This window comes from Mugil cephalus, chromosome 18, assembly GCF_022458985.1.
Source record: "Mugil cephalus isolate CIBA_MC_2020 chromosome 18, CIBA_Mcephalus_1.1, whole genome shotgun sequence".
NCBI classification, from domain to species: Eukaryota; Metazoa; Chordata; class Actinopteri; order Mugiliformes; family Mugilidae; genus Mugil; species Mugil cephalus.
In genome coordinates, this window is record NC_061787.1 from 22,622,522 (window position 1) to 22,649,755 (window position 27,234).

At 40.1% G+C, this 27,234-nt stretch overlaps 1 protein-coding gene across 2 annotated transcripts in view; it reads right to left on the reverse strand.

Moving 5' to 3' along the window:
* Positions 1 to 200: 200 nt before the first annotated feature.
* rps6ka3b (ribosomal protein S6 kinase, polypeptide 3b) overlaps positions 201 to 27,234 on the reverse strand; it is a 57,739-nt gene continuing 30,705 nt past the window's right edge. Inside the window, exons 3-22 of one of the 2 annotated variants that reach the window (XM_047612277.1) lie at positions 24,469 to 24,585; positions 22,427 to 22,508; positions 20,262 to 20,342; positions 20,073 to 20,152; positions 19,064 to 19,170; positions 18,204 to 18,241; positions 17,933 to 18,075; positions 15,137 to 15,207; positions 14,019 to 14,107; positions 10,961 to 11,025; positions 10,740 to 10,842; positions 10,517 to 10,620; positions 9,877 to 10,002; positions 9,103 to 9,192; positions 5,881 to 6,039; positions 4,348 to 4,509; positions 4,039 to 4,115; positions 3,711 to 3,828; positions 3,455 to 3,595; positions 201 to 3,344 (exon numbers count right to left, since the gene is read on the reverse strand). In XM_047612277.1, the coding sequence (XP_047468233.1) occupies positions 3,222 to 3,344; positions 3,455 to 3,595; positions 3,711 to 3,828; positions 4,039 to 4,115; positions 4,348 to 4,509; positions 5,881 to 6,039; positions 9,103 to 9,192; positions 9,877 to 10,002; positions 10,517 to 10,620; positions 10,740 to 10,842; positions 10,961 to 11,025; positions 14,019 to 14,107; positions 15,137 to 15,207; positions 17,933 to 18,075; positions 18,204 to 18,241; positions 19,064 to 19,170; positions 20,073 to 20,152; positions 20,262 to 20,342; positions 22,427 to 22,508; positions 24,469 to 24,585 (2,076 nt within the window). In that variant the 3' untranslated portion in view covers positions 201 to 3,221. Of the gene's footprint in view, positions 3,345 to 3,454; positions 3,596 to 3,710; positions 3,829 to 4,038; positions 4,116 to 4,347; positions 4,510 to 5,880; positions 6,040 to 9,102; positions 9,193 to 9,876; positions 10,003 to 10,510; positions 10,621 to 10,739; positions 10,843 to 10,960; positions 11,026 to 14,018; positions 14,108 to 15,136; positions 15,208 to 17,932; positions 18,076 to 18,203; positions 18,242 to 19,063; positions 19,171 to 20,072; positions 20,153 to 20,261; positions 20,343 to 22,426; positions 22,509 to 24,468; positions 24,586 to 27,234 lie in introns of both variants that reach the window. The other variant, XM_047612276.1, reaches the window with a different exon arrangement.

The following is a 27,234-nucleotide window of genomic DNA, read 5'->3' on the forward strand; positions in this document are numbered from 1 at the left end:
CCTTCCTCAGTGGACAGGAGTTAGCATGGATGCGGTGAAAGTCTCTCAAGTTCTTCCACTTGAACATTTTTGCTTCTTCTAAATTTGATCTTTTATAAAAAAGCATCCCCGACATCATCAGGCAGAATAGACAGGAAGTTCTGCCGAGGACAAAAGCGTGCAGAATTAAGAATGAAAAGGATTAAAAACATGACGTCATGTTCTCTGATTATTGTTTTATTGGTTTTAATAGAAAGTCCAACTCTCCCTGCAGGTACAAAAACAGAGAGCTGGCGTAGCAGCAGTGCTGAATGCATCTCTGACAGGATCAAATAAAAAAGGAAGAGGAGGAGAAAGAAAAGAAAGCTATTCCTCTGTTCATAATTAACCAAAAACAAAAGAAATCATTTATCCCAGAGCTGTACATCTATAGTCGAGGCAGAGATCAATACTTGTATATTCAATAATTATATAAAACATAAAGAAAAATCTGCATTTCATCCCTTTACATTGACAGACATTCAGACGACCACAGAGAGGAAGAAGTTTTCAACTGTTCAGGATTCATGAAGGTTTCAGTCATCTGTGGAAGCCTGGCTCCCTCAGCAAAAGACAAAATATAAAGCCCAGAATGATTCAATCAAGAGGAAAAATCATCAAATTAAACGGTTAAAATGTGAGCATTTAACTAATAATCTCATCATTTTGACCCATTTATTTAAGCATGACTATCGTGATCGTTTACTGCTGAAAACAGGCCTCCACAGCTCATGACTCCTCATGCTTTATTTTTTGCAGCAGAGGCACACACAGGCACAGACTCACTTCACTGATGAGGCAAACTGTCAAAAGGCCCTTTTCTCCTGTGGCAGCCATGTTGGAAGTCGTAGATAACTTTATGATTTAAATTCTAGTTTTCCACACTAGAATAATGACTATTTTTGTTGCTTTAATAGCAGCAAATGTTGTAGCTGCAGTCTTTTTCAAGATACAAGTAAATTGAGTAAATTGCTGCTAATCAGCTTTCATAAGGTATGGTCACACCAAACCGTCAACCATGTCTCCAAAAAGTTGCACTTGTACGCTCCACAAAGACCACCAGCAGGTGACAGTAGTCTGTATTCACCACTCAAAAGTGGGAACGGGAAAAACTATTATTAGCAGGGAAACTAGGAAGTTAGGAAGAGCTACAGACTGCCATACAGAGTTGACCTGAATCACCCTGATCTACACTTTATTAATTCCAGATCATTATGTTGTGGATATTTGTGTATTTTAACATACAGATTAGTACTAAAATAAGAAGCCTATCAACGCTTCTTTACTTGTATCATTTCCTGCTTCTCTTCTCATGCTCTGTGTAATGAATCAGCTGAAAAGTCAATGACAGGTCTGACTAGAACCAACTTTTAGCCTATTAATTTATTCTTGGATCAATTAATTTCCATTGTGGGTCATTGAAGTCCGTCTAAGTCAAAGAATATCACCAGGATCTCACCAACACCAGAAAGCAACCGACAATTGTCTTGGTATGTCACAGCCTTTACTCTGAAAGAATCTGAGTATTTCTCATGATATCAGTCTACACATTAAAGTTGTGTAGGTTGAATTTCTTGACCTCCAACATGGCACCAAACAGGAAGCTCTGAATTCCAAGTGGAATGTTTAAATATTTCTTTTTTAAAGGTAAGTGCATGTGGATCATCACACTCCGCTGCCTTCAGATAAGAAGAGTTTAAATCCAAAACCAAAACATCAGAAGAATGTTCTAAGACTGTGACTCACAAAATATACATCTGTGAAGACCAACTTAATTCATCCAGCTTTGGAGTCAAACTCTTTGTTCCCTTGCTACCCTCTACACATCTATGTGCTCATTATGTTCACCTCACCCCTCCTGAACGTAGACATATGCATCGTCTGGATTCATAGAAACCTGAGTTGCTTGACGTATTGAACATTTACAGTTCTGCGGTAAATACCATGGGTCGGCTCGCACAGAAGGTCAGAGGCTGATCTGAGTTTGAGTGATTGTGGTAACAGTGGTATTCCAGGAGTTAAAGATGCTTTTGAAAATTTTACTTAAATTTACTGACACATAGACCAGCAGATGTCTCTTTCTCATTTCCATGCTACTTGGAAAACCTTAAATCTGGATTTATGGTGCTTATATTTTCTGAAAATGGCTAAAATCTGAGTTTAGTTTTTTCAAGTAAAACATTTGGACATTTTCTATTTTATTTCAACAGTCATGCTAAAATTATTTCAGATGTGTTTGCCTCTGAGCCTTGCTGCTTTAGACTTGTGTTGTTTTGAACTCCAACTGGCAGATCATAACAAAAAGGTTTAAATGTAAGAGCACACACATACAAATCAGTGAGTTTCAGAGGCTCTCTTGTGGCCACCAGGGGGCAGCAACATGTTGACTTGTGTAGCTTTGACTGATGAAAAATTTTTGTTTCATTTTGATCTTAAAGGGTCATTACTCCCTGATGTTTGCATGACTATTTAAAGGATGAATCTGAGGATATTTTACATTTTTCTTTCAAATATCAGATCTCATGAGCCGAGCCAAAGGTAACTGCTAGTTGCTTTTTCCTCCCATCCACCACATTTGATCTTTTGCACCTGAAAGTAAAATACTGGTAGTTTTTTTGTCAGACAAAACTCAGAGATCCCAGAAGCAGTGAGCCACTGCTGGATCCCGACCTTCTGGTCTGTGGATCTTTTCTCTCTGGGTTTTGACGAGGCCACACTGTCCTTTTCTCTAAACGGCGTCATCTCAGAAGCTACTTGAGGTTTACATGTCGGATCTACAGCCACCCAGAACCACAACAACAGTTAAGATAAACAATGCTCCTGGCTCTTTAAATTGCATACCGCACATTATTATTACCTTGTTCCTGTGATGACCCCATCTGGAGTGAATAAATACAGTACTCTTATTCTACTGACTGACTCTGCGAGGCAGCGCTGATTGTCCAAAGCAAAACAATGGAAGGAGGAGCAAAAGAGTCAACAGGTTTACAGCTGAGACTCTATGGTAGGACAGCAGAGGGTCCAATCAGAAGGACAGGACAGAACAGGAAGGGGGTAGCGGCATCTGTGCTCTGATTTGGCTTTAGCGGTTCCAAGGTCCATCAGTAGTCTATCCAGCCAAACTGGACGGGATCAGAGAGGGGGGGGGGGGAGCAGAGGTCAGATGGTCGAGGTCAAAGTTGACAAGGAGGAGGAGGATGATGTCACAGAGCAGTGGAAGTGATCTTCTTCACTCCCCTCCGCTGAGCGAGGGTGGAACAGCCCACGGGCTCCAGGACTGGAGGGACGTTCCTGTTCAAGGCTGAGTAGGTGGCGGCCATCGCTCCCTGGAAGACGAGATAGATTAGATAGATAGGTAGGTAGGTAGGTAGGTAGGTAGGTAGGTAGGTCGGTCGGAACTGACCACTGCACTTTAGCCCTTGAATTAGATAGATACCTTGACAAGGTGCGGTGCATCCTGTCTGTTCAGTGTGTATTTGGGCAGCTGGTCTCGGTGTGTCACCCATGGGTGTCTGAGCACCTGACCTGCCGTCAGCCTCTGGTGGGGGTCAACGTGCAGCATCTTAGACACCAGGTCCTGAAGGGTTAGAGGTCACACAACACAAATCACTTCTCAGGGCCATAGACACATCACTGGTACACACAAAACCAGAGCATTATAAAAGATTGTGTTTTCATGTTGCTGTCCTCACCTTAGCTTCAGCAGACACAGAGTTCCAGTATCCTCCAGTGAGTGAGAACTTCCCGCTACCAATACGAGCCAAAATCTCCTCTGGTGTGTCCTCTGGACCATTAGCAAAGGGAGTGAAGCTGGAGGGATGTAATCAAACACAGTAGCAATCAAAAGTTTGGACATTAAAAACTATAAACGAGCGAAAAGAAAGCAACACAACAACTGAGCTAATTCCTTGTATGTGTGCACACTAGGCCAAAATACAAAAAATTCGGCAGATACAGAAAACAAATGTTCCTGTGTGTTCTGATGTTAAACTGCAGGTAACATGTTTGCATGTAACTCACCCAGTTAGCATTGTGTAGAGAAGGACTCCCAGACTCCAGATGTCACAGGCTGCATCATAGCCCTGCTTCTTCAACACCTGAAGAAACACAGCAAACATCACATCACGATAATCTTGTTAAATGACTTATTTACACGTTGTCTTTGGAGCTCTCCTAAAATTGGTTTAGGACTGAATAGTTTAGGACAGGAATATAAAACTACTCATAAAACACCCCTATTTCAGCACAAGATAAAGAAATGAAAACAAAAGAAGCACGGACAAAAAAGGAACAACAAACTCAGGATTTGAGAGCTGCACTGTGCCATACCTCTGGGGCAACGAAGTTGGCGGTGTAGCACGGTGTCATGAGCAGGCCATTCTCTGCTCGCAGCTGTTTGGCAAAGCCAAAGTCACAGATCCGGATGGACTCGGCGTTCCCGCTCTCATCCACATAGAGAATGTTGCTGGGCTTCAGGTCTCTGTGCACCACCTGCAACCAAAAATATCAAATGTCTCTTTTTCAAAGATACTTCACCTCCAAAATCCACACAACGAATCAGACCATTTTATTGGAAAAATGGATGATGGAAGATGGATTGAATGCTGCTTTCTATTGCTTTCTCCTTAATTATTATTAATAGGATCCAATGCATGCATTCTCTATAGGCCCAGTCTGGCCTTTTGTTTACATTTTTTAATTAAATATGGGTTCCCTCTATCTATTAAAATATACTTTTTACATGGTTGATTCTGGTTTGTTGGGGAAAAGATTTGAATCAGCTTTGTTTTAGTATTGTCACCTAAATCAAGATCACAACATTTTATTTCCTGTGCCTTTATTTCTTAAAAACTGCCTTTCAAAATCTTTCAAATTTATTCTCGTCAAACACATCTGCCTAAAGCATAAATTCCAGCTTAACCCACAGAAAAGGCCTCAACTAAAATTTCTCTGAATCTCTACTGTCATCTTCATATTAGCCAGTATCATTAGCACATTTAGCAGTAAACTTGTTACCTTGTTATGAGACAAAAAATATAAAAATAAAGCCTGTAGATTCTCAGATGTACAGTGGTGTGAAAAAGTGTCTGCCTCTGTCCTGATTTCCTATTTTTTTGCATGTTTATCAGACTTAAACATGTGAATGTCATAGATGGTCTGGGACTGTTTTGCTGCTTCAGGACCTGGAACATTTGCTGTAATAAATGGAACCATAAATTCTGCTGTCTACCAAAATATCCTGAAGGAGAATGTCTGGCCATCTGTTCATGACCTCAAGCTGAAGAGAACTTGTGTTCTGCAACAGGACAATGATCCAAAACACATGAGCAAGTCCACCTCTGAATGACTGAAGGAAAACTACATGAAGACTTTGGAGTGGCCTAGTCACAATCCGGACCTGGATCCTATTGAGATGCTGTGGCATGACCTTAAGAATTTTGCAAAAATGAGTGGGCCTAAATTCCTCCATAGTGCTGTAAAAGACTCACTACAAGTGATCACAAATGCTTGTTTCTGTTAAGGGTGGTCCAGGTAGTTTTTAGGTTTAAGGGGAATTCACTTTTTCCACACAGGGCCATGAAGGTTGGGATTTTGTTTTCCCTTAATAATGAAAACCCTGATTTAAAACTGCATTTTGCGTTTACTTGCTCTATCTTTGACAAATGTTGAAATCTGTTTGATGATCTGAAACTTATAAATAAGAAATCAGGAAGAGGGCCAACACCTTTTCACACCACTGTACTTTATTTGAGGAATGTCACTTTCTAGCATGAGTCCAGGAGCCCTAGGGTTTAGGAGGTGAAACCGGTAAAAAAGGCTTAGTTTAAAACAACAGATACTCAAGAGTCTGAAAAAACGCACCCCTTGCACATGCAGGTACTCCACAGTCTTGGTGATGGTGTAGAGGACAGCGCTGGCTTCCCGCTCAGAGAAGAACTTCTGACGTAGGATTTTGTCGAGGAGCTCGCCTCCTTTCATCAGCTCCGTCACCAGGTACACCGAGCGGCCATCATCGTACACCTGCGAACACATCAGTCAGCAGCCGTTTATTCACCACAGCTTCATGTGAATCAATTTTTTCACCTGGTTTAGTCATTCTATAATAAAATGTAATACAGTCCCCTCCAAAAGTATTGGAACAGCAAGGTATGAGACAGGGTTCAGAATGTCAGCTTTTATTTCCTGGTATTTACATCTAGATGTGTTAAACGACTTGCATATCACCCTTTGTTTTGCACCACAGCATTTTTAGGTGAGCAAAAGTAATCTTAAAGTAAATAACATTTTATATTTGGTGACATAACCATTCCTTGCAATGACTGCCTCAAGCCTGTGACCCATCCACATCACCAAACTGTTGGATTCTTCATTTCTGATTCTATTCCAGGATTTAACCTCAGCTTCTTTCAGTTCTTGTTTGTTTCGGGGGGTTTCTCCCTCCAGTCTCCTCTTCAGGAGGTGAATGCTGCTCATTTGGGTTAAGGTCAGGTGATTGACTTGGCCAGTGTAAAACCTTCCACATTTTCCCCTGATGAAGTCCTTTGTTTTGTTGGCAGTGTGCTTTGGGTCACTGTCCTGTCATGATATACACTGATCAGGCATAACATTATGACCACCTTCCTAATATTGTGTAGGTCTCCCTTGTGTCTCCAAAACAGTTGTGACTCATCAGAGAATGGACATGGGTCTTCTGAGGGTGACCTGTGGTGTCTGGTAACAGGATGTTGTTAGTGGGTCTTTGGGTCCTATGGGTTGAGGGGAGGGGCCTCTGTGGATCATCGCACAGATACTTGATCAGTTTGGGATCTAGTGAATTGGGAGGCCAGGTCAACACCTTGTGCTGTTCTTCAAGTTTTTTGAGTTGTTCCTAAACCGTTTTTGTGTGTGTGTCTGTGTCAGGCTGCATCCTGCTGGGGATGGCTGCTGCCATCAAGGAGTGTCATTGCTATGGGATGGGGGTGTCTGGTCTAGTCTAGGTGGGTCCTACATGTATAGGTAACATCCACGAAAATGCCAGGACCAAAATTTTCCCAGCAAAACACTGAACTGTCACAAGATGGTCGATGTAATTTATGTCTCCTGTCAGTGGTTTTAATGTTGTGGCTGATCACTGTGTATTTATCATCATGCTGCATGATAAAATTCCTCCTGATTAGTTTGGATGCATTTCTCTGTAAATTGGCAGACAAAATGTTTCTGTACACTTTGGAATTCATTCTGCTGTTACCATCATCAGTTACATCATCAATCAATATTAATGAGCCTGTTCTAGAAGCAGCCATGCACGCCCAAGCCATGACATTACCTCCACCATGCTTCACAGATGAGCTTGTATGCTTCGGATCATAAGCAGTTACTTTCTTTCTCCACACTTTGGCCTTTCCATCACTTTGGTAGAGATTAATCTTGGTCTCATCAGTCCATAAGATTGTGTTCCAGAACTTTTGTGGCTCATCTCTGTACTTCTTTGCAAATTTCTGATTCTTACTACTGTTGAGTGCTTTGCATCTTTTGGTATGGCCTCTATATTTCTGCTCTCGGAGTCTTCTTCAAACAGTGGATTGTGATACCTTCACCCCTGCACTGTGGAGGTCGTTGGTGATGTCACTTACTGATGTTTTGAGGTTTTTCCTTCACAGCTCTCACAATATTTCTGTCATCAACTACTGTTGTTTTCCTTGGCCGACATGTTGGGCGTCTGTTGCTCAGTACACCAGTAGTTTCTTTCTTATGACAAATTGTTGTGCTTGCTGTGCCCAATGTTTGTCCAATGGCTCTGTCTGAATGACTTCCTTTTCTCCCATAGACAGCTCTCTGGTCTTCGTGTTGGTTTATCCTCTTTAACAAGAAATGCATACTTTATAGGTTTCAACCCAGGCCAAAAAGTACACTAGTCATACAGAGCTATTTAATGTTTGAACAATCAACCTTAAAGGCAACACCTTGTCAAGAAGAAACACCTGTCAGTCACATGTTCCAATAGTTTTGCTCACTTGAAAAATAGGTGGGTTCAAACAAACATCTTTTGATCTTAAACCCAAATGTCTTCTGTGAACAACCAAAACAAAGGAATTTGCCTTGCTGTTCCAATACCTTTGGAGGGGACTGTATCCACTATTACATATCAGATTTCTATGGTCTAAATCTCCCTTTGTAAATGATTTGTTGATAAATTATCACATTTATTTGACTGAAATTACTGCAGCATAATGAATATGTCAGTTTAAATTAATCAAACCTACCCTCGCCGTTCTAATGATCTCTTTCCTCAAAGTACAGGCCAAGGAGGAAGAGTGGCACCAATTTATTAATTCTGAATTATTGAAAAACAATCCAATTTATAAATTAATAGTAAACCTAAACTATGTTATGACTCATTCAAAAGCGTCAATCTTCTTGCCACACGTACAAACAAACACACACACACACACCAGCTCTACTTGTTTTGTATCATCATACTAACTCTTAAAATAAGATAAGAAGGTTAGTTAATATTTCCTTTAAGCAGCTGTAAATTAGAATATGGAATAAAGTTTATAAAACAAGTGCAAAGAAAAAAATATGTATCTTTGGATACAGAGGGATGCATTTACTGGTAATCTGGTAAAGACAGTTTGGAGAAGGGAAAAGTTTAAGTTGTTCACAGATTTAAAGTGAGCACATACGGAGAGTTACAAAAAAAAATTCACAGGGGAAAAATAAAAAGTTTGGAGAAATTGAAAGAGAGAAGATGATATTTTTTTTGATTTAACCTTGAAAACACTTTTAAATTATAAAGAACACAGATCATAAAAAAGTCCTTAACACAAAAATTACTGCCAACAGTTGAATTAAATGACCCTGGGTTTCAATTTATAGTTTTGAATAAAAATTCAATAAATACGTTGGTTGGTTAATACCAATGTTTTTGGAACAATTGGCATACTAATTACACTTAGAAAATCAAACAAATTGAGACAATGGTGATTATTGAGACAATCTCAAATCATTTTTAGTATGTTCTCTGAACATTGTTCTATTTTTTGGAGGGGCTGTTGACTAATAAGTTGTCCACATCTTTAATAATGACTAATAATGACTCACATCCTTCAGGGTGATGATGTTGGGGTGCTGCCCATATCTCAGCAGTATCTCCACCTCCTCTGTCGGGTCTCTCTTGGCCTTGCTGATGATCTATGACAAAACACAATGTGATCAAGTCTTAAGGAACAAGAACTGAACTAAAAACTAAAATCTTCATAGGTTTGAGCTGCTTGTGGAAGACACATTTTCATCATTTGTAGTACTGTGTCTTTCAAGCGTCATATAAAAAGACCTTCTTTTGTTCATTTGTTTGTCCAGGAAAACACTGGGTATAAGCCTGTATCATTGAGGGCATGTTAGAAAGTTATTTTTATTTTTAAAAGGCTTATGGTTCTTGACTTGATAAGCACAACGGTGTACACAAAGATGGAAACCTTTTCAAACCGCCTTGGTTTGCAAGTAGACCCTCTCTCATTTTGTGATTGTTTGTATCTAGCAAGTTTAACATTCAATTTTTGTCCAGTTATTAGTTGTATTCTCTCAACACCACCTTAGTAGGTTTTATATGTTATTTGTGACTTTTAAAATCACAAATTAGTTCAAAAATTCCTGAAAAACTCCACTTACACGAAATTGAGGAGTAACAGCACATGGCATGTAAATGGCGTATTATTTAACTTAATATAAATGTAGGGAATAATCTCTTGACAGCTACAGAAAGACCTCTGAAAAAGAGATTCATGACTTTTAAAGGACATTTTCAGATCTGTAGATTCTCTGAACATATTAAAAACCGAAAGCAGTTGCAGTGATACTGTGGTTGATGTGTCGTACCTTGACAGCATACTCCATGCCGGTGCCTTTGTGTATGCAGCGTTTGCAGACAGAATAGGATCCCACTCCGATGTCCTCTTTAATCTCGTAGGCATCCGCAAACTGAGATGTGCTTCTGTGAAGTTGCTGCATGCAAATAAAAATTAAATATTACTACTACTACTACTACTAGTAATAATAATAATAGTAATAACAATAATAATAATGATATTATTTTCCCAGCAGAACACTGAACTGTCACAAGATGGTCGATGTAATTTATGTCTCCTGTCAGTGGTTTTAATGTTGTGGCTGATCACTGTGTATTTATCATCTTTGGTTTTTATTTTGTCTAATCAATTTTATTTAAACCTTGACTATACTACACAATTAGTTATCCAAGCAAATCTGACTGAAAAATTGCAACTAGACCTATTTTAAGCTTTCATTTCATTTTCATTTGCAGTGAACTGAACAAACCATCTTGCCTTCTTGATCAATGTGAAAACCATTCTGTGATTGAATGAACAATAAAAGTAAAGCTTTACTTTTTAGTATGTACTTTCTACAGGTTCCCTATTTGCTTGGCCCACTAAAGTTTAACCCATTTAAATAGATTAACTCTCCTTCAGAGGTACATAGGGTCTGTGTGCACCTTTACAATAGTATTGGGTAGTGGTTGTGTCTCCTCTTCCGTTATAGCCACAAAACTGAATCCTCTGAAGAGCTGATGGGCATTGGCGCTTGGAGGAACACCTGGCGAGTCTGAGACACAGAAACAGGTCTTAATGCTCCATAAAATCAGACTTTAGTGAAAATGTAGATCAGCTCAGCAGAGAGAGGAGTAGGAGGAAGAGGAGGTGAGATAGAATGACTTTCTGTACCTCTGGGTGTTTTAGCTGTGAACTCTGGATCAAAATAGAAAGTGTCGTCAGGTCGTCCTGCAGCCGGCTTGAAAGGAGGGTGAATCTCTCTGCGGAAAAGTTTCTACAGGGAGAGAAGGTATGACAAAAAAACAAATAAATAAAAAAATCAGCCCAAAGGTCAAATTATAAAGGTTTTGTTATTATATTGTTTTGTCTGTGTACATGAAGGAGACACTGACATTCCAGTCAATGGTGCAGAAGAACTGATGCCTCTTGATTTCCTCCACGCCGTCTGGTCCAGCTCCTACAAATAAACACAGCTTTTATTAGTAAGTATAGCTGATGAGACCAGTGATGATGGATGAACCTTTAGTTTCTGGGCCTCTTGTCTGGCTGGGATCAAGTCAAATTGACTTGCTATTATAGGTAATGTATTGCACCACAGACAATTATGTGTTATGTGTCAATGTGTTGTATAAATTCAAATTGCATACTACAAATTAATAATAGTTCCACTTATTAAGCCTGTAAAACCAAAACATTGTGTCCTTAAGAGTCTGTGACAAGTAGAAGTCAAACTAAAAACAGTCAGATAAACGAGCTAAAGCTAATGAATACATTAATGCTGGAAGTTAGCTAAAAGTGATAAAATAATTACAGATAGATACAATATATAGTGTGTGTCATAGCACAAATAAGGAAGAAGTTGAAACGTTTATATCACATTCACCAAGAAACAACTGAAGCAGACACATCCATATATAAAAGATAATGATTAAAAATGTACATGTTTGAGAGTAGAAGTAGTTCAGTGGTCTTCTGAGGGCAAATTTTCCATCTCCATTTATTGTTCAAACCCAGAGAACTGAAATATAAATTCTGCTGGTGATCACAAAGTTTTCAGAATGAAAACCTGTCAGATTTAATTTTAGACACCTGTTATGTTTTATGGCTGAGTTGTTGTCATTCTCAATTGCCATCACTTGCACTGACAGTTGACTGCAGAATACTAAGTGGAGAGGAAATGTCACGACTAGACTTCTTGTACAGGTGACATCCTATCACAGTACCATGCTGGAATTCACTGAGCTCCTGAGAGCAAACCATTCTTTCACAAACGTTTGTCGAAACAGTCTGCATGCCTAGGTGCTTGCATTTATACACCTGTGGCCATGGAAGTGATTGGAACACCTGAATTCAAATACTTGGATGGGTGTGCAAATACTTTAGGCAATATAGTGTATCTATTAAAGGTAAGGTGCTGGGTCACTGCAACATCCTCACCCACCAAGGAGTTTGACATAAAGAAGCCATTACTGAAAGACGTCCAGTAGGTTGTGAAAAAGCACGATCAGGCTCAGTCCCTGGACCCAGTGATTTCACGTACAAGCTTCTACAAGAACTGTCCCTTGCTACTCAAGCGACTCTGGAAGATCATAAGAGTCATATGGAGAAGAGGGAAGGTGATGGAACAGTAGAGATCCGCTGATGGTGTCTGGATCCCGAAAGGGAAGGATTCCAAGAGGATAAAGTAGTTATTGTAAAGATCTTCTTCAGCATTGTTGCAAGACAACTGTCCGACTTCCTCTTGAGCAAGGTGTCTAGAACACATGGGACTGGTGACTGAGCTCATCCAGGAATCCTGGAAGAACAAGGGAGACCTCACAGTGCTGTGGTTAGATTTATCTAACTATCCCTCACAAACTGGTCCAGACCACCATGACCAAGGACCTTGTGCCACACCATGTTGTAGATCACAGGCAAGTGCTGTAAGAGATCAGGACTGCAGTGCATTTTTGAAAAATGCGCCTGAAAGAGTGCCTGCACGTCGTCAGTAACTCTGAGATGAATAACCTTTTTTAGGTTATTCAGAGTGTGTTAAGGGTATTTTTTTTTGTCTGACGTGTTTTTTTTTGGACTTTTTGTACCACGGGGGCAAGCGAGCGCTACCCGAACACAAGCCGTGGTCTGATCAGCCACAGCTGGATCACCTGGGAGAGGGTATCTGTTAGATGAATGATGACATGTTCAGGTGCTTCACAAGATGTATTCAAGGACCAAGGTAAGCACATCATTAACCCTGTAGGACCTAAACATCTGTCCACCGAAAAAAAAAAATGTTTCAGTATTTGAATTACCGTAACTCACTGTTGAACAAAATGTGGCTGAACACTAAGAAGCTGCACTTTATGGGAAAAAAAATGGTAATGATGGCACGCTGCTGCTGACGGCTGAGGTTGACGAGCAACGCAAGACCGGGGAGCCCCAGGAAGAGAGAGTTGTTTGGTGGAATTTGTTAGTAAAGACGAAGCTATTTATACCCTTGACATATCCCGATGGTCTTCCAGACAAAAGCACAGCTTCCGAGAGTTTAGCCACACTTTGAATTTTGTCAATAGTGCAAATAACTGTAAGTTACGGTAATTCAAATACCACATGGGTTAACAAAGAGCACTTATTTGTATATAAACACATTAATTTTATCTTCGGGTTGAGAGAAATTAAGCTAATTGTTGGCAGTGGTGTCAGGTTGTCGAGAGTTGCAGGGTATGTCCTGCATCGTTGAGCTAACTCAGGATGTTCAACTCAACAATATTACCACCTAAAATTGCCAGTCAGGCTGATCAAACAAATAAAATACTTGTGGATATAAATCTTGTGCAGCTAAAATGTGTCGATAATTTTTTAGTTTGACTCTAAAACCTGTTGGATCCACTTCGTCTCCACAGATGCTTACTTTTTGAGGCATGGTCTTACGAATGTCTTTTGGATTTTTTGGTTCTGGAGTAAAACTCTTATTTATATGTCAAAGCAGCAGAGTGGTATGATTGTGTATGATTCTACTAGTGATTCAGAGCTTCCTGTTTGGTGCCATGTTGGAGCTCAGCTAGTCAAGAAATCACTCAAAGACAAACCACTTTAATGTGTAGACTGATGTCATGAAAAAGGTAATTAGCTGCAGTTTTTGTGGTGCTTTCAAGTACAACTTTTTGGTCCAGACACAGATGTGAGGTGACATTGGTCTTGGTTGCTTGTAATTCTTTGATGTCAGTTTTGTGCCTGTATCTTTAAATGAATGACTTGTTGGCTCATAAATAACAAGTTTATGCAACTCACCCAAAAGAGGGACCACCTTCAATATTTCTGTGACATCACTGGCTTTAAGTGACACTTGTACAGGTACTTGACACCTCCTTAGACTAATTAATATGTTTACATGTAAATCTCCATGAATGGGCTGTAGTGGAAAAAGTATCCCACTTAACACTTAGCATGCGTAATACATGAGAGGTTTACCTAATCTGTTGGCAGGGTTGCGTTTGAAGAGGTTCCTGAGGAGACTCTGAGCTTCTGAACTGAGAAACTGTGGCATTCCCAGCTTAGCTCTGATAATAAAGTGAGAAAGAGCGACACAGTAATTAAAACACATAGAAAAGAGGATAGATATAGATAGATCGGATGTCTATATTGTGTATCCAAACTAAAGCATCCGAAAGGCTAGACAATAGCATGTCACTGGCACACAGGAAGCACACTCAGCACTCTGCAGAGAAGCTGTTCAGCATTTCTCTACAGATGGATGCTGAGAGTGAAAGAGAGACAGAGGAAGCAGGAGAGTTAATATTTCCTGTGAATTTTTAATTTTTATCACTAATTCCAACATGATTACATTACTTTCATTGCACACTCTCTCTCATCTCTGCTCTGTCCATCCTCCTCTTCCTCCTGAGTGCTGTACTTTGTCTCCGCTAATAGAAATCCTCCTTTCCCCTCAGCAGACTTTGTCTCTCTCTTTCAGTCTTATTTCACATGTGCAGTAAGTTGTAATTAAAGCTGTTTGGAGGTGATAAATTGCATGTGCAAGCTTACTGATTGTGCGCGTTGTTGGTTTGTGTGTTGCGGGTGATCTATCACAACAGGTGCAAAAGCGGTGGAGACCACCATATTTAAATGGGGATTTTGTCCATGCTACCACTTTACGCTAGAGCGAATATGGGAGAGCAGACTGAATGAAAGCGCAAAATAGGTGTCAGTGCACCAGGAAGATAAACATATTGTGGAATTACAGCAAAGAAATATTAACATAACCAGGAGAAACACAATATGGGAGGTTATCTCTGACAAGGTCAATGCTGTGGGGAAAACAAGAAGAACACTGAATGAAATTAAGAAAATATAGCATTGCATAAGAAGAAGAACAAAGGAAAAAATAGTTTCTGTCAGAAACGGCCATTTCTGCATATTCATTAAGTCAAACACGCTAAATTTACTGCGCGCGCTATTTTTCCCCTTTGACAGATGGCACCCTCATTGCGCCCCCTTAGTAGATCAGCGTTGTCATCAGCCATGTAATGACGCTTGCATAGGTTATTGCATGCAAAAACCTTTAGTAAAACAGGCCCTAAGTGTCTTACTTGAGAATCATGGTCATCGTCTCTTTTCGGTCTTTGCCTTGAAATGGCAGTGTTCCTGTCAGCATCTCAAACTGGAAGAAAGAACAGTACACAATTACATACATGCTATTTTTTCTTTTTTCAATGCAAAGAGGAAATGGTATTTTTATCATAAGATGATTGATCTTGTACATCTGGTTCAATAAATTCAGAAAACCTTAAATAAGGAACATTAAATGAAACCTGAAAGAAATACTAACACTTATGACTAATATGTACCAAACACAAGGAAACATCCTCCATGACTTTGGTTCCTAGAACTTGGAGCATCATGGATGGTGTATCCTTGTATTTGGTACAATCTGTATTTGTGTCATAGGTGACTCGGTTGGCCCCATTGGCTTCTGCCTCAAAGATGACTTGAGTTAAACTTTGCCTACGTCAAGTCGCAAACGTTTTTATTCCTAACATCACTACAACTCCAGAGTCTTTTCTTGCACATAGTGCTTCACAGCTGTTTTGTAAGCCACACCACTTTTCAAGGGATCAGTCACATCACAGAAAATAATTTGATTCAAATCCTGCACACAGATTCAGATTTCTCCTAAGGTCACAACACTCAAGATGAAGACATTATAACTTTGACTTGACTGCGACTTTAATGGTACTTGAAAATTAGGCATCACTATTTAGATTGAATATCACAATTTGAACAGTTATTCTAGAGATCAAACTCAAATGTGTACCTGCTACTGAGCTAAAAATCAGACTTGAAGTACAGTAGCCAGAAGCAATCAATTCAATAGTCCTCCACCCAACCAGAGCTTTTTTTGTGTGCACTTTCAGTAAGTGGGGGAGACATCACAGCTTGTTCCAAAATATGTATCACCTCCCCAACTCATGGTGCACTCACAAAAAACTGTGCCACTGATGCCACTGAGATCAATCAGAGACAGTAGCTGTTCTAATTTTCTACTGTATCCAAAATGTACTGTATTCAAAAATCGCTGTTTATTTACATACAGTGGGGGAAATAAGTATTTGATCCCCTGCTGAATTTGTAATTTTGCCCACTTCCATAGAAATGATCAGACTCTGGTTTTTATGGTTGTTTACTGGTTATGGGTATAGACAGAATATCAATCGAAAATGCATAAAAAACACACAATCTAAAAGTTATAAATTGTTATGTATTTTATTAAGGGAAATAAGTATTTGATCCCCAACAATTCACTTAGAATTCAGGCTCCTACAGATTGGCTGGTGCGCATGTGGCACACAGCTGTGCTCAGTCAACTAATTACCAATACTCCTGATCTTAACTCGTCATGTATATAAAGCACACCTGCTCTAAGAATCAGTTTCTTACATTCCAACTTCTACAGCACCATGGGCAAGACCAAAGAGCTGTCAAAAGATGTCAGGGACAAGATTGTAGACCTGCACAAGGCTGGTATAGGTTACAAAACCATCAGCAAAAGGCTTGGTGAGAAGGTGACAATTATTGGTGCCATTATTCGCAAGTGGAAGACCCATAAAAGGACCATCAACTGTCCTCGGTCTGGAGCTCCCCGCAAAATCTCGCCTCATGGAGTGAGGATGATGATGAGAAAGGTGAGGGAGCAGCCTAAAACAACACGGCAGGAGCTTGTAAATGATCTGGAAGCAGTTGGGACCTCCGTCACCAAGAAAACAGTTGGCAACACACTGCGCCGTTATGGATTGAACTCTTGCAGTGCCCGCAAGGTCCCCCTGCTCAAGAAGGCACATGTACAGGCCCGCCTTAAGTTTGCCAGTGAACATCTAAATGACTCAGAGAAGGCTTGGGAGAAAGTGCTGTGGTCTGACGAAACCAAAGTTGAGCTATTTGGCATTAACTCGACCCGCCGTGTTTGGAGGATGAAAAAACGTGAGTATGACCCAAAGAACACCATACCCACGGTTAAGCATGGAGGTGGAAACATCATGTTTTGGGGCTTTTTTTCAGCAAAGGGTACAGGGCAACTCCACCGCATTATGGGGCCAATGAATGCAGCCATGTACTGTAACATCTTGGACAAAAACCTCAGCAAGAACACTGAAGATGCCTCGTGGGTGGGTTTTCCAACATGACAATGACCCAAAACATACTGCCAGGACAACAAAGGAGTGGCTCAAGAAGAAGCATATTAAGGTCATGGAGTGGCCTAGTCAGTCTCCAGACCTTAACCCGATCGAAAACCTGTGGAGGGAGCTGAAGCTCCGAGTTTCCAAGAGGCAGCCAAGAAACTTGAAGGATTTAGAGACTGTCTGTAAAGATGAATGGGCCAAAATCCCTCCTGCGCTGTGTGCAAACCTGGTGACCAACTACAAGAAACGTCTCATCGCTGTGCTTGCCAACAAAGGTTTCTCTACAAAGTACTGACTTGTGTTGTGCTTGGGGATCAAATACTTATTTCCCTTAATAAAATACATAACAATTTATAACTTTTAGATTGTGTGTTTTTTATGCATTTTCGACTGATATTCTGTCTATACCCATAACCAGTAAACAACCATAAAAACCAGAGTCTGATCATTTCTATGGAAGTGGGCAAACTTACAAATTCAGCAGGGGATCAAATACTTATTTCCCCCACTGTACATAGAAAGATATCAGATCTCAAGTGCTGATTGGAGACACATTTGGAGATGCATTTTAACTAACTGTGAACAGTTGCTATCAGACTGCCCAGATCAGATGTTCATGCATTTCTGAACAGGGCCTAAGTGAGATCTTTTTTTAACACAGTGTTGTGGAGCAAATACCTAAGGAGAATTTAGATATCTTCCTCTCACCATAAGCACGCCGTAGGACCACCAGTCAGCACTGTGTGTGTGCCCTCGCCTGTTCACCACCTCAGGAGCCATGTACTCCACCGTCCCACAGAAAGAGTAGGCTTTGTTCTCATGGTCTATTGACTCCTTGCTGAGGCCAAAGTCTGAACACACAAAAGACATCAGACCAACTGCAATTATGAAAGAGTTAAGCAGTTAAACTCTGGAGTTCATGTAAGGAGTGAGAACAGAAACTCACAAATACACGAAAAAATGGTGTAAAATTACGCACCCGTTAGCTTGATGTGTCCCTCCTCATCGAGCAGGATGCTGAAACAACAGAAATGTTGTTTTCAGAAGGAAACGACTGCATGCTAACATTTATAATGCAGCTTCACTTTGCATCTTTCAGTGACATTAATCCGTTTTCAGTGTCACATTGAGATGACCTGTCTCTCTCCTGGGGCAAATAACAAGTCCTTATTATGTAAAGTAAATGATTGAATGTGAATAGGAATAACTGCTGTATTTTCCAGCATTGTGTTTTGTGTTTCTATGGTTCATGCTAATTTTGCACAAAGACATTTTGTTAGAGAAATAAGAAGTTGAAACTTTTCACAATTGGTTAAATGTTTGATTTGAGAATAGTTTGCATCTGCATATTTGTGCATTGCAGTTGCAAAATGACAAGATATACACTGTACCAACAATAATCAAGAAACTCAGCTGTAGAGACAATTCTGAATATAGAGGACTAAAGATTTTTGTAAGTTGTTTTTACACACATTAGTTGTCTAATTCACTCGAATTAGAGAACATCCTGTTTGCTAAATTTGCAACTGACACTAACAAATTAGTTTACTTTCACTCAATAAAAGGAATCACTTTTTATTTGGAAAGTTGAAGTTAGCTTGTGCTAGTTATACTCTTCCCTGAAAACAGCAGAGATGAAGAGTCAAAAGTTCAGTCAGATTTGTGCATTTCTGCATTGTAGGTCGACATACCCTCAGTTCTTATCAGAATATGAGTCTGGAAACATTTTGATTCTATTATGAGGCCTGTTGCAACTCATAAAGGGAAAAAACACCTCTGCATGAAATTGGATAGTCCTGATACTAATCTCATTTAATAATGTCTGAAGTGTGTGCATACTTCTCAGGCTTGAGGTCTCTATAAATGATGCCGAGGCCATGCAGGTGATTGAGGGCGAGGGCTAGCTCTGCCAGGTAGAACTTCACATCCTCCTCTGTGAACATCACCTGCAACACATAAGTTGGTTTTTACGTAGGAAGCAAATCAAATCAAACATTTAACCAATTATTAATCTACTGACAACTGTTTCAATGACAGCACGTCATATATTGACGTATCATGCCAACTCCCACAATGTTATTTCACAAATTTTTATCATCATTTGTCATTTATTTATCAGTGGCTGTCAATGACTACCTTAAGTTTTGCGGTACACCAATTTAACGATTTAATGATCTAGTTGTTGTAGAAACCGACGAATTATGGAGTGAAGATCAAGACAACGTGTCCTTGTAGTCGTAACTTCTTCTGTTTTAATGGCAGTTGAATTAAGTTTATTGAGAAATGTATTTATAAAAAACTTGATTGGGACACCCAATTACAGGTGACTATCTGGTCATTAACAGACCCTAGTCATGTGAGTTTTAGGTGGTCACCGCCCATAGATGTTCCGGACCAAGCTCCCCACACAGTTGCCTGGGCTTGTGTTATTTAGGGGGACTATCCCCACCTCTACTCCTGATGCAGGGTAGGACCTTTAAAAGTTTTTCTGATAATGAGTTTGAGGCAAAAATGCTGAAAAAAAGACTAATATCCCTTATGGTGATGGTGGTAAAAGGGCGTGAATCAAACCATATGTGGAAATCCTGTACAAGATCGGGGCTAAAAGTTATGTTTATTACAGGTGGGTGCCATCACAGGTTGCTACAGTAGCTATCCACTTAGGCATCTCCACCATACTCTACCCCATTATTCATGTTTCACTGTGCTGTGTGTAATTAGCAATTGCCAGGATAACAACCACCCGTGGCACACACACTCAAAACTTCAAAGTTGGTCGTCACGAAAACCTGTGTAGCTATACATTCTCGTCCTCGTTTGCATAATTTATGTGCTCAACGACTGTTACCTCCTTAGAGAGACGAGTGAAAAGGTCTCCTCCTCTGAGAAAATCCAAGATCAGGTAGAGCTTTCCCTCTGTCTGAAATGCTGCAGGGAAAGAAGGAAGGACGACAGTGATAAGATCTAAAAAGTTCCCTATATGTTCCCAGTGCAAGGCCCACGCCCTCCCCTACTGAGCTCTGATTGGCTAACTCACCATAGTGCAGCTTGACGATGAAGGGATGGTTGACCTCCACCAGAATGTCTCTCTCCATCTTCGTCCTGACCCGGTCACGCACTGGAAATAAACACACAGAGTGGAAAACTCATAAATCAGAAGATAAATGAGTGGAAAAGACACAAATACAACAAGCTCCCTTCTTCGTCTGTTTTCTATTTTGCATGGAGAGACTCCCAGACGGGGACGAGTGAGTAGCTGAGTCATAGGGAAGAGAGGAAGAAAAATAGGAAAGACAAACGAAGAGAGAAAAGAAAAGATACGAGACACGAGACAAGAGACAAGAGAAAAACAAAGAAGCATGTTGTATTATTTATATCAGCAGATGCAGTGCGACTTAAACACTCACCTACCAGTTCATTAGGTACACCAGTCTACAATACCAGTCCTTTTTAAAATATTTTCTTATTGAAGGTTCTGGTAATCCACGTAAATCAAACAGAGAGAGCAACAAATTAAATCACAGTAAAGATTTAACTCTAGTTTGTTGCACTATAATAGGAACGCATGTTCCCGTTTATTTTTCAGTGGCCTAAGTTAAATAACGGAAACATTGTAGGGTTCAGTTCAATCTGGTTTATCCTCCAAAAACATCTCATCTCATTTTCCATACCGCTTAATCCACACTAGGGTCGCGGGGGTTGCTGCAGCCTATCCCAGCTGGCATTAGGCAAGAGGCGAGAGGCGGGGTACACCCTGGACAAGTTGCCAGCCTATCACAGGGCTAACACTGAGACAAACAACCATTCACATGCACACCTAGGGTCAATTTAGAGTCACCAATCAGCCTAATAAGCATGTCTTTGGAGGTGAGAGAAAACCAGAGTACCTGGAGAAAACCCACACGGACACAGGGAGAACATGCAAATTCTACCCAGAAAGGCCCGAGCCTGGACTCCAACTTGGACCTTCTCGTCGGGAGGCATCAGTGCTAACCACCGAGCCTCCAAAAATATCATCAAGTTGAATTACCACTTTTCTGACACTATTTTAACTGAACATTAAAAACGGCCACAAAGAAGGATTTTATTTAATTTTTTTCATTAAATAATATCTTTGTGAAGGGTATGATTTTCAGCTTTTTAGTCAAGTGACCATTTATTTTCTCTGTCTTTAACAGAATGGTACCAACAATTTTGTTGACATCTGTGATGTTTTAGTGCAGGAGTGTATTTCTTTTATCCTTTTATCTGTGTGTGCCCCCATGTCAAAGCCGTTCTGTTGACTGAATTTTGAGTACAACAAAATACAACTTATAGATACAAGCTTTTTGAAATAAACAAGGTACAATAAGTGAGAATATATACTTAAATGTGGGAGGTCTGCAGTTCAGAGGGGTTACTAGCCTTTCCAAATCTAACGGAAAACACTATATATATACTTGGATAACTGTTTAAATCTCCTGTTTGTTTATTTATCATTACCAGCGAAATCAGCATAGAAAAACATCAAATTAAAGTTTATTTCACTTTGACTTCTTCATATTTTATCCAAACTTCACTAAATACAGCACACACCCATGGTGTGGAAGTCCTCCAAGCAAAATGCCACTAATTTCCAACAGCTGATTAGCAAATCTGACCTGAAACCGTCCAACTATGATGTTCTGTCTCAGCAAAAGCAGGTAATGAAAGCATTGATTTTACCATTTGTTAGTAACAACTGTAGTAAACAAAAAATCAACATTTGAAAATAAAAAACTGTCTATTACTTGACTTCTGCAGTGTTTGTTCAGGCTAGTGCTCCGTTTATGTTTTGTATTAAATCTAGACACTCATTAAGGGACATGGCTAAAATGGTCACATCTCATCTTCCATACCTCTTATCCTCACTAGGGTTGCGTGGGTTGCTGGAGCCTAACCCAGCTCTCATCAGGCAAAAGGCGGGATACACCCTGCCAGTCTATCGCAGGGCTAGTTTTTAGTTTTATTTTTCCACCTACATTTGATCAGTAGTGAGACACACAGGAAACATGGCCACATTCAATTTAGCCTACTACTTCAATATCCAACTTCAAACATATTACTCTTGTTTTTTTACTTAATATGTCACATATCTCTTTATTTTACATCTTTTATGTTGTAAACATGTTTAAATGTTTAAAAGGCTTTCAGGAATTCTTGCTGTGGATTCATATTTTCTACCTTTCAGCGTAGCTTTCTTTAGGACCTTCATGGCGTACAGCTGACCAGCGTCTGGTCCAGTGATCTTCCTCACCAAAAACACCTAAACACCCACATAGTTAAAAGAAAGGTCAGTCACTGATGCACAGGCAGACAAATGTATCTGGTGAATAATGTACACTGCCAAATCCTGACTACTGCATATTTTATAGATGAATAAAATATAATATTATATATAATATTATAGAGAATTTATATTAGTTTATATTTGTCTTACATTCATATTTTTTCATACTTACCCTCTATATATTGTACTCAATTCAAGATATAATATAATTTTAAAGAAGACACAATTCTCATCTTTTTGGCTCTATACACCACCACAATGGATTTGAAATGAAATGTGCTTTAACTGCAGACTTTCACCTTTATTTTAAGGGTATTAACATCCAAATCAATTTGTATATCACAACAGTTTGTATATGTTCCTCCCACTTTTTAAGGGACCAAAAGTAATAGGACTAATTCACAATCATAAACCAAACTTTCACTTTTTAATACTTTTACTACTTTTTTTGCAGTCAATTAAAGCCTCAAGTCTGGAGTGCATAGACATCACCAGACACTGAGTTACGTCATTAGTAATGCTCTGCCAGGCCTCCACTTCAACTGTCTTCAGTTCCTGCTTGCTCTCTGGTTGCTTTTCATGGTATGTTTCGGGTCATTGTCCATCTGCACTGCAAAGCGCTGATGAGTTCCGAAGCATTTGGCTGAATATGAGCAGATAATATTGCCCGACACTTCAGAATTCATCCTGCTGCTTTTGTCAGCAGTCATATCATCAATAAATACAAGGGAACCAGTTCTATTGGCAGCCATACATGCCCACGCCGTGACACTACCACCACCATGCTTCACTGATGAGGTGGTATGTTTTGGATCATGAGCAGTTCCTTTCCTTCTCCATACTCGTCTCTTCCCGTCACATGGGTACAAGTTGATCATTGTCTCATCTGTCCATAAGATGTTGTTCCAGAACTGTAAAGGCTATTTTAGGTGTTGTTTGGTAAACTCTAATCTGGCCTTCCTGTATGTGAGGCTCACCAATAGATTACATTTTGTGGTGAACCCTCTGTATTCACTCTGGTGAAGTCTTCTCTTGATTGTTGACTGTGACACATACACCTACCTCCCGGAGAATGGTCTTGATCTGGCCAACTGTTGGGAAGGGGTTTTTCTTCACCAGGGAAACAATTCTTCGTTCATACATTGCAGTTGTTTTCTGCGGTCTTCCGGGTCTTTTGGTGTTGCCGAGTTCACCGGTGCACCCTTTCTTTTTAAGAATATTCCAAACAGTTGATTTGGCCACAATTAATGTTTTTGCTATGTATCTGATGGGTTTGTTTTGATTTTTCAGCCTTGCTTCACTGATAGTGACAGCTCTTTGGATCCTTTGGAGAGTTGACAGCAACAGATTTCAAATGCAAATAGCACACTTGAAATGAACTAGACCTTTTATATGCTCTTGTAAATGGGATAATGAGAGAATAATGGCTGTTTCATTTCCTACACCATTCACCTGATTTGTATGTAAATATCCTCAAATACCCTCAAAAACTGAAAGTCTGCACTTGAAGCACATCTTATTTGTTTCATTTCAAATCCATTCTGGTGGTGTCAAAAAGATGGAAAATGTGTATATATTTATACACCTGACTGTATATACACAATATAAACACTGATCAGGCATAACATTATGACTGCTTAATATTGTGCAGATCTCCTCTCGACCTTCTGAGGGTGTCCCGTGGTGTCTGGCAACAGAATCTAATTTTTGGGGTGCATCCCACAAACACTGGATCAATTGGAGAGCTAATGAATTTGGAGGCCATTTCTTTCTATCGTTATTTCTGTCTGTCTGTCTTTCTATCGATCTCTGTGTGTGATGACGCTGTGTGACCTCGTGTGTGACCCTCAGCCTGTAGTCACCGATGGCTTAACATTTGAAAATTTAAGCGCACACTTATGCATGCCCACTCACACACACATGAATGAAGAGGTACCTTGCCAAAGGAGCCTTGTCCCAGGACTTTGCGCAGCTCGAATTGTCGTGGGTCTGCCTTTTCTGATCCCTCCTTAACGTGGTGAGTGATACTGATCTCTTTGATTGGCAAGTCATCCTGTAAAGTGCACACACACACACACACACACTTAACATGACCAAAAGTATAGAGACAACTCCACAGTGTAAGAATTTTGGACTTTTGAACAGTCCTGCACTACAACTTGTTTTCATGAAGGTTCTGGGTTCCGGTATTCAGAATGTAGGTTACGGTTTGTAGTGCTCCAAAACATTTGGAATTTTATAGACTGACAAAAGTTATTGCAAATCAAGGAGAACGATGACAAAAGTTTATCAGAGGAAAGGAGGTGCTTGCGGTCAGCAAAGCTAAACCAGGATCGACAGCCAAAAGTCTGGACAACATCCAAATTTGTTCAACCCATTTCTTGTCAGGTAAATGATGTGTTGATAGCAGTGGCTCTTAATACATTTTCTAGTGTAGTGATAATAATATTATTCATATGAAACTCAACTGATCTTTGCTGACCTGTCATACCAACAGATGGCACCCAATCTGGGTCATTCTTTCGATAAAGGTCAGACTTTTTACCTGGAATACAATGAGAAATACATCAGATTTTAGCTCCACATTTTGAGAATGGTGTCTCTACTGTAGCAGTCTATAAAGGGTGGTAAGGATATAAGTCAATAATGCCAAAGGTAGTAGCTTGATATGAATTATATTATTATGAGTCCACTAGAAAATTAGTTAAGAGCCGAACAAATTCAGATGTTATCAAGACATTTGCCTCATAGGTCCTGGCTTAGCTTCGCTAACCAAAAGCGCCTCTTTTACTCTGATTTTGGAATTGTTCTCTCTGCTTTGTAATAACTTTTAGCAATCTATAAAATTCCAAATGTTTTTCATTGCCTCCCGGATTTGTACAGCCAAAAACACAGCAAAAACTCACCATTTTCCACAACCTACTTCAGTCTGTGTGCTCTGCCTACCTTGCAGAGTGCCTCCAACATGGCAACTTCCGGATTTATGACGAGCCGTGAAAACCCTCTATTAAAATGGATTCACTAGTGTATTGGCAGGTGTGATCTTATCAACTCATAAAATTAAACATCCTTTAGTACAAAGGGAATTCGGCCATAAAAGTTCATAGCACACTTTAGCCTCAGTACACTCTGATATATAGCAGCCACAACTCGGGGTGGGGTCTGCACTGACAGGCAACCAATATGTTTCTCTTGTTATATGTGCAGTTGGAGCATGTCTCCCTTAAAATTCTGTGAAATGTTCAGGAAAGTGCAGGAAAAGCCAAAAAGTAAACCACAGCAATATCCATCAGCTCGTCTGATGGTGGATTTGTTTCCCCCCCTTGCTCCTCACATCACACTGAATAATGCGACAGGTTAAGCAGGCTTCCAGAGTATTCGTCATCCCCACAGTGAGAAACACACGCATACACACACGCACACGCACACGCACACACACACACACACGACATGGAGCCACCCCCAATACCTGACTTCCTGCTGTAGCTGAGTGACTAATGTTACCACACTGTGAGTCCATGTATACTCGGTGACACGAGCTTTCTTTCAAACCTTTCTGAAGCGCCTAAGCTCTCCCTGTGTTCTCAAGATTTTGAAGCAGTAAACAAAACAGCTAAACAAGTACACAGCACTTCCACCATCCATCTGCTTTCATATCATCCTCTCTGCTCTGTGCTCCCTAATCCATCCTCTGGCTCCCTCTATTTGTACCTGCAGTTCCCAGGTGGGTGACCAGTTAGCTGCTGGGTGTCCCACTGCATTGTGGGTCCTGCAGTCCCGAGGGCGACTTAGGCTCTGTGGCGCCAACATGCTCCTGTGCATCGACTGCGAGGCGGCAGGATGGTGCCGACGCTTCTGCTTGTCCCTGACTTGTCTTCCTCTGCTTCTCTCTCCCTTAGAGATATCTTCACCTCCCTCCCTCCTTCCTTTCCTCTCTTTCCCTCCTCCATTCTCACGTTTGCTATCTTTATTTGAACCATTCTCACCTCTCCTCTCTGGTTTCTCCTCCACCTCCACCTCTCTCCTTCTTCTTTTCTCCCTTTCTTTCATGGGAAAATGTTAATTATGTGTAGCAGTGGATGAAGCATTCAAATCATTTATTTAAAAAAAGCACTAGAAGATAAAGTCAGTAAACAATGCTGGCCCACAGATTGATGGGGTCAAAACAGTTTCGTTGCATTTCCTGTCTCAACTGTACACATAATTAATTAATTAATCTTGAAATATTTCCACAATTTCTGCATTAATGTGAGATTTCTAATATTCCAGCTCTCTGAAGTATAGAAGTTGAAATGGGAATACTCCTTCTCAGCTAGGACTGGAATTGTTTTTTGGCGCCTGAAATGTGTCTAAAGCACGAGGTAATGAAAGCACCCAAAGCTGCCACCGAACGTCTTTTCAGATTTGATTGGATTTGGATTTTTAAAACAATTTCATCTTTAAATAAATGTTCAGTCGTAAATGTTCAACCATTTACAAGCAGATTTCAGTGGAATGTTTTCTTTTGTTTTTGCTGAACTTAAATGATTAATCGATGATGAATATAGGTTGTTACAGGGTTCAGTGAGTAAAACATTTTAATATCAGTAAAGCATTTTGACTATTAAAGCCTGATGCACTCAGTGGCTGCCACTTGAACTCTAAAAAGTGCCCACAATTCAAAAAGTCTTCATCTGGAATTAATTAAGCAAATACACACGCC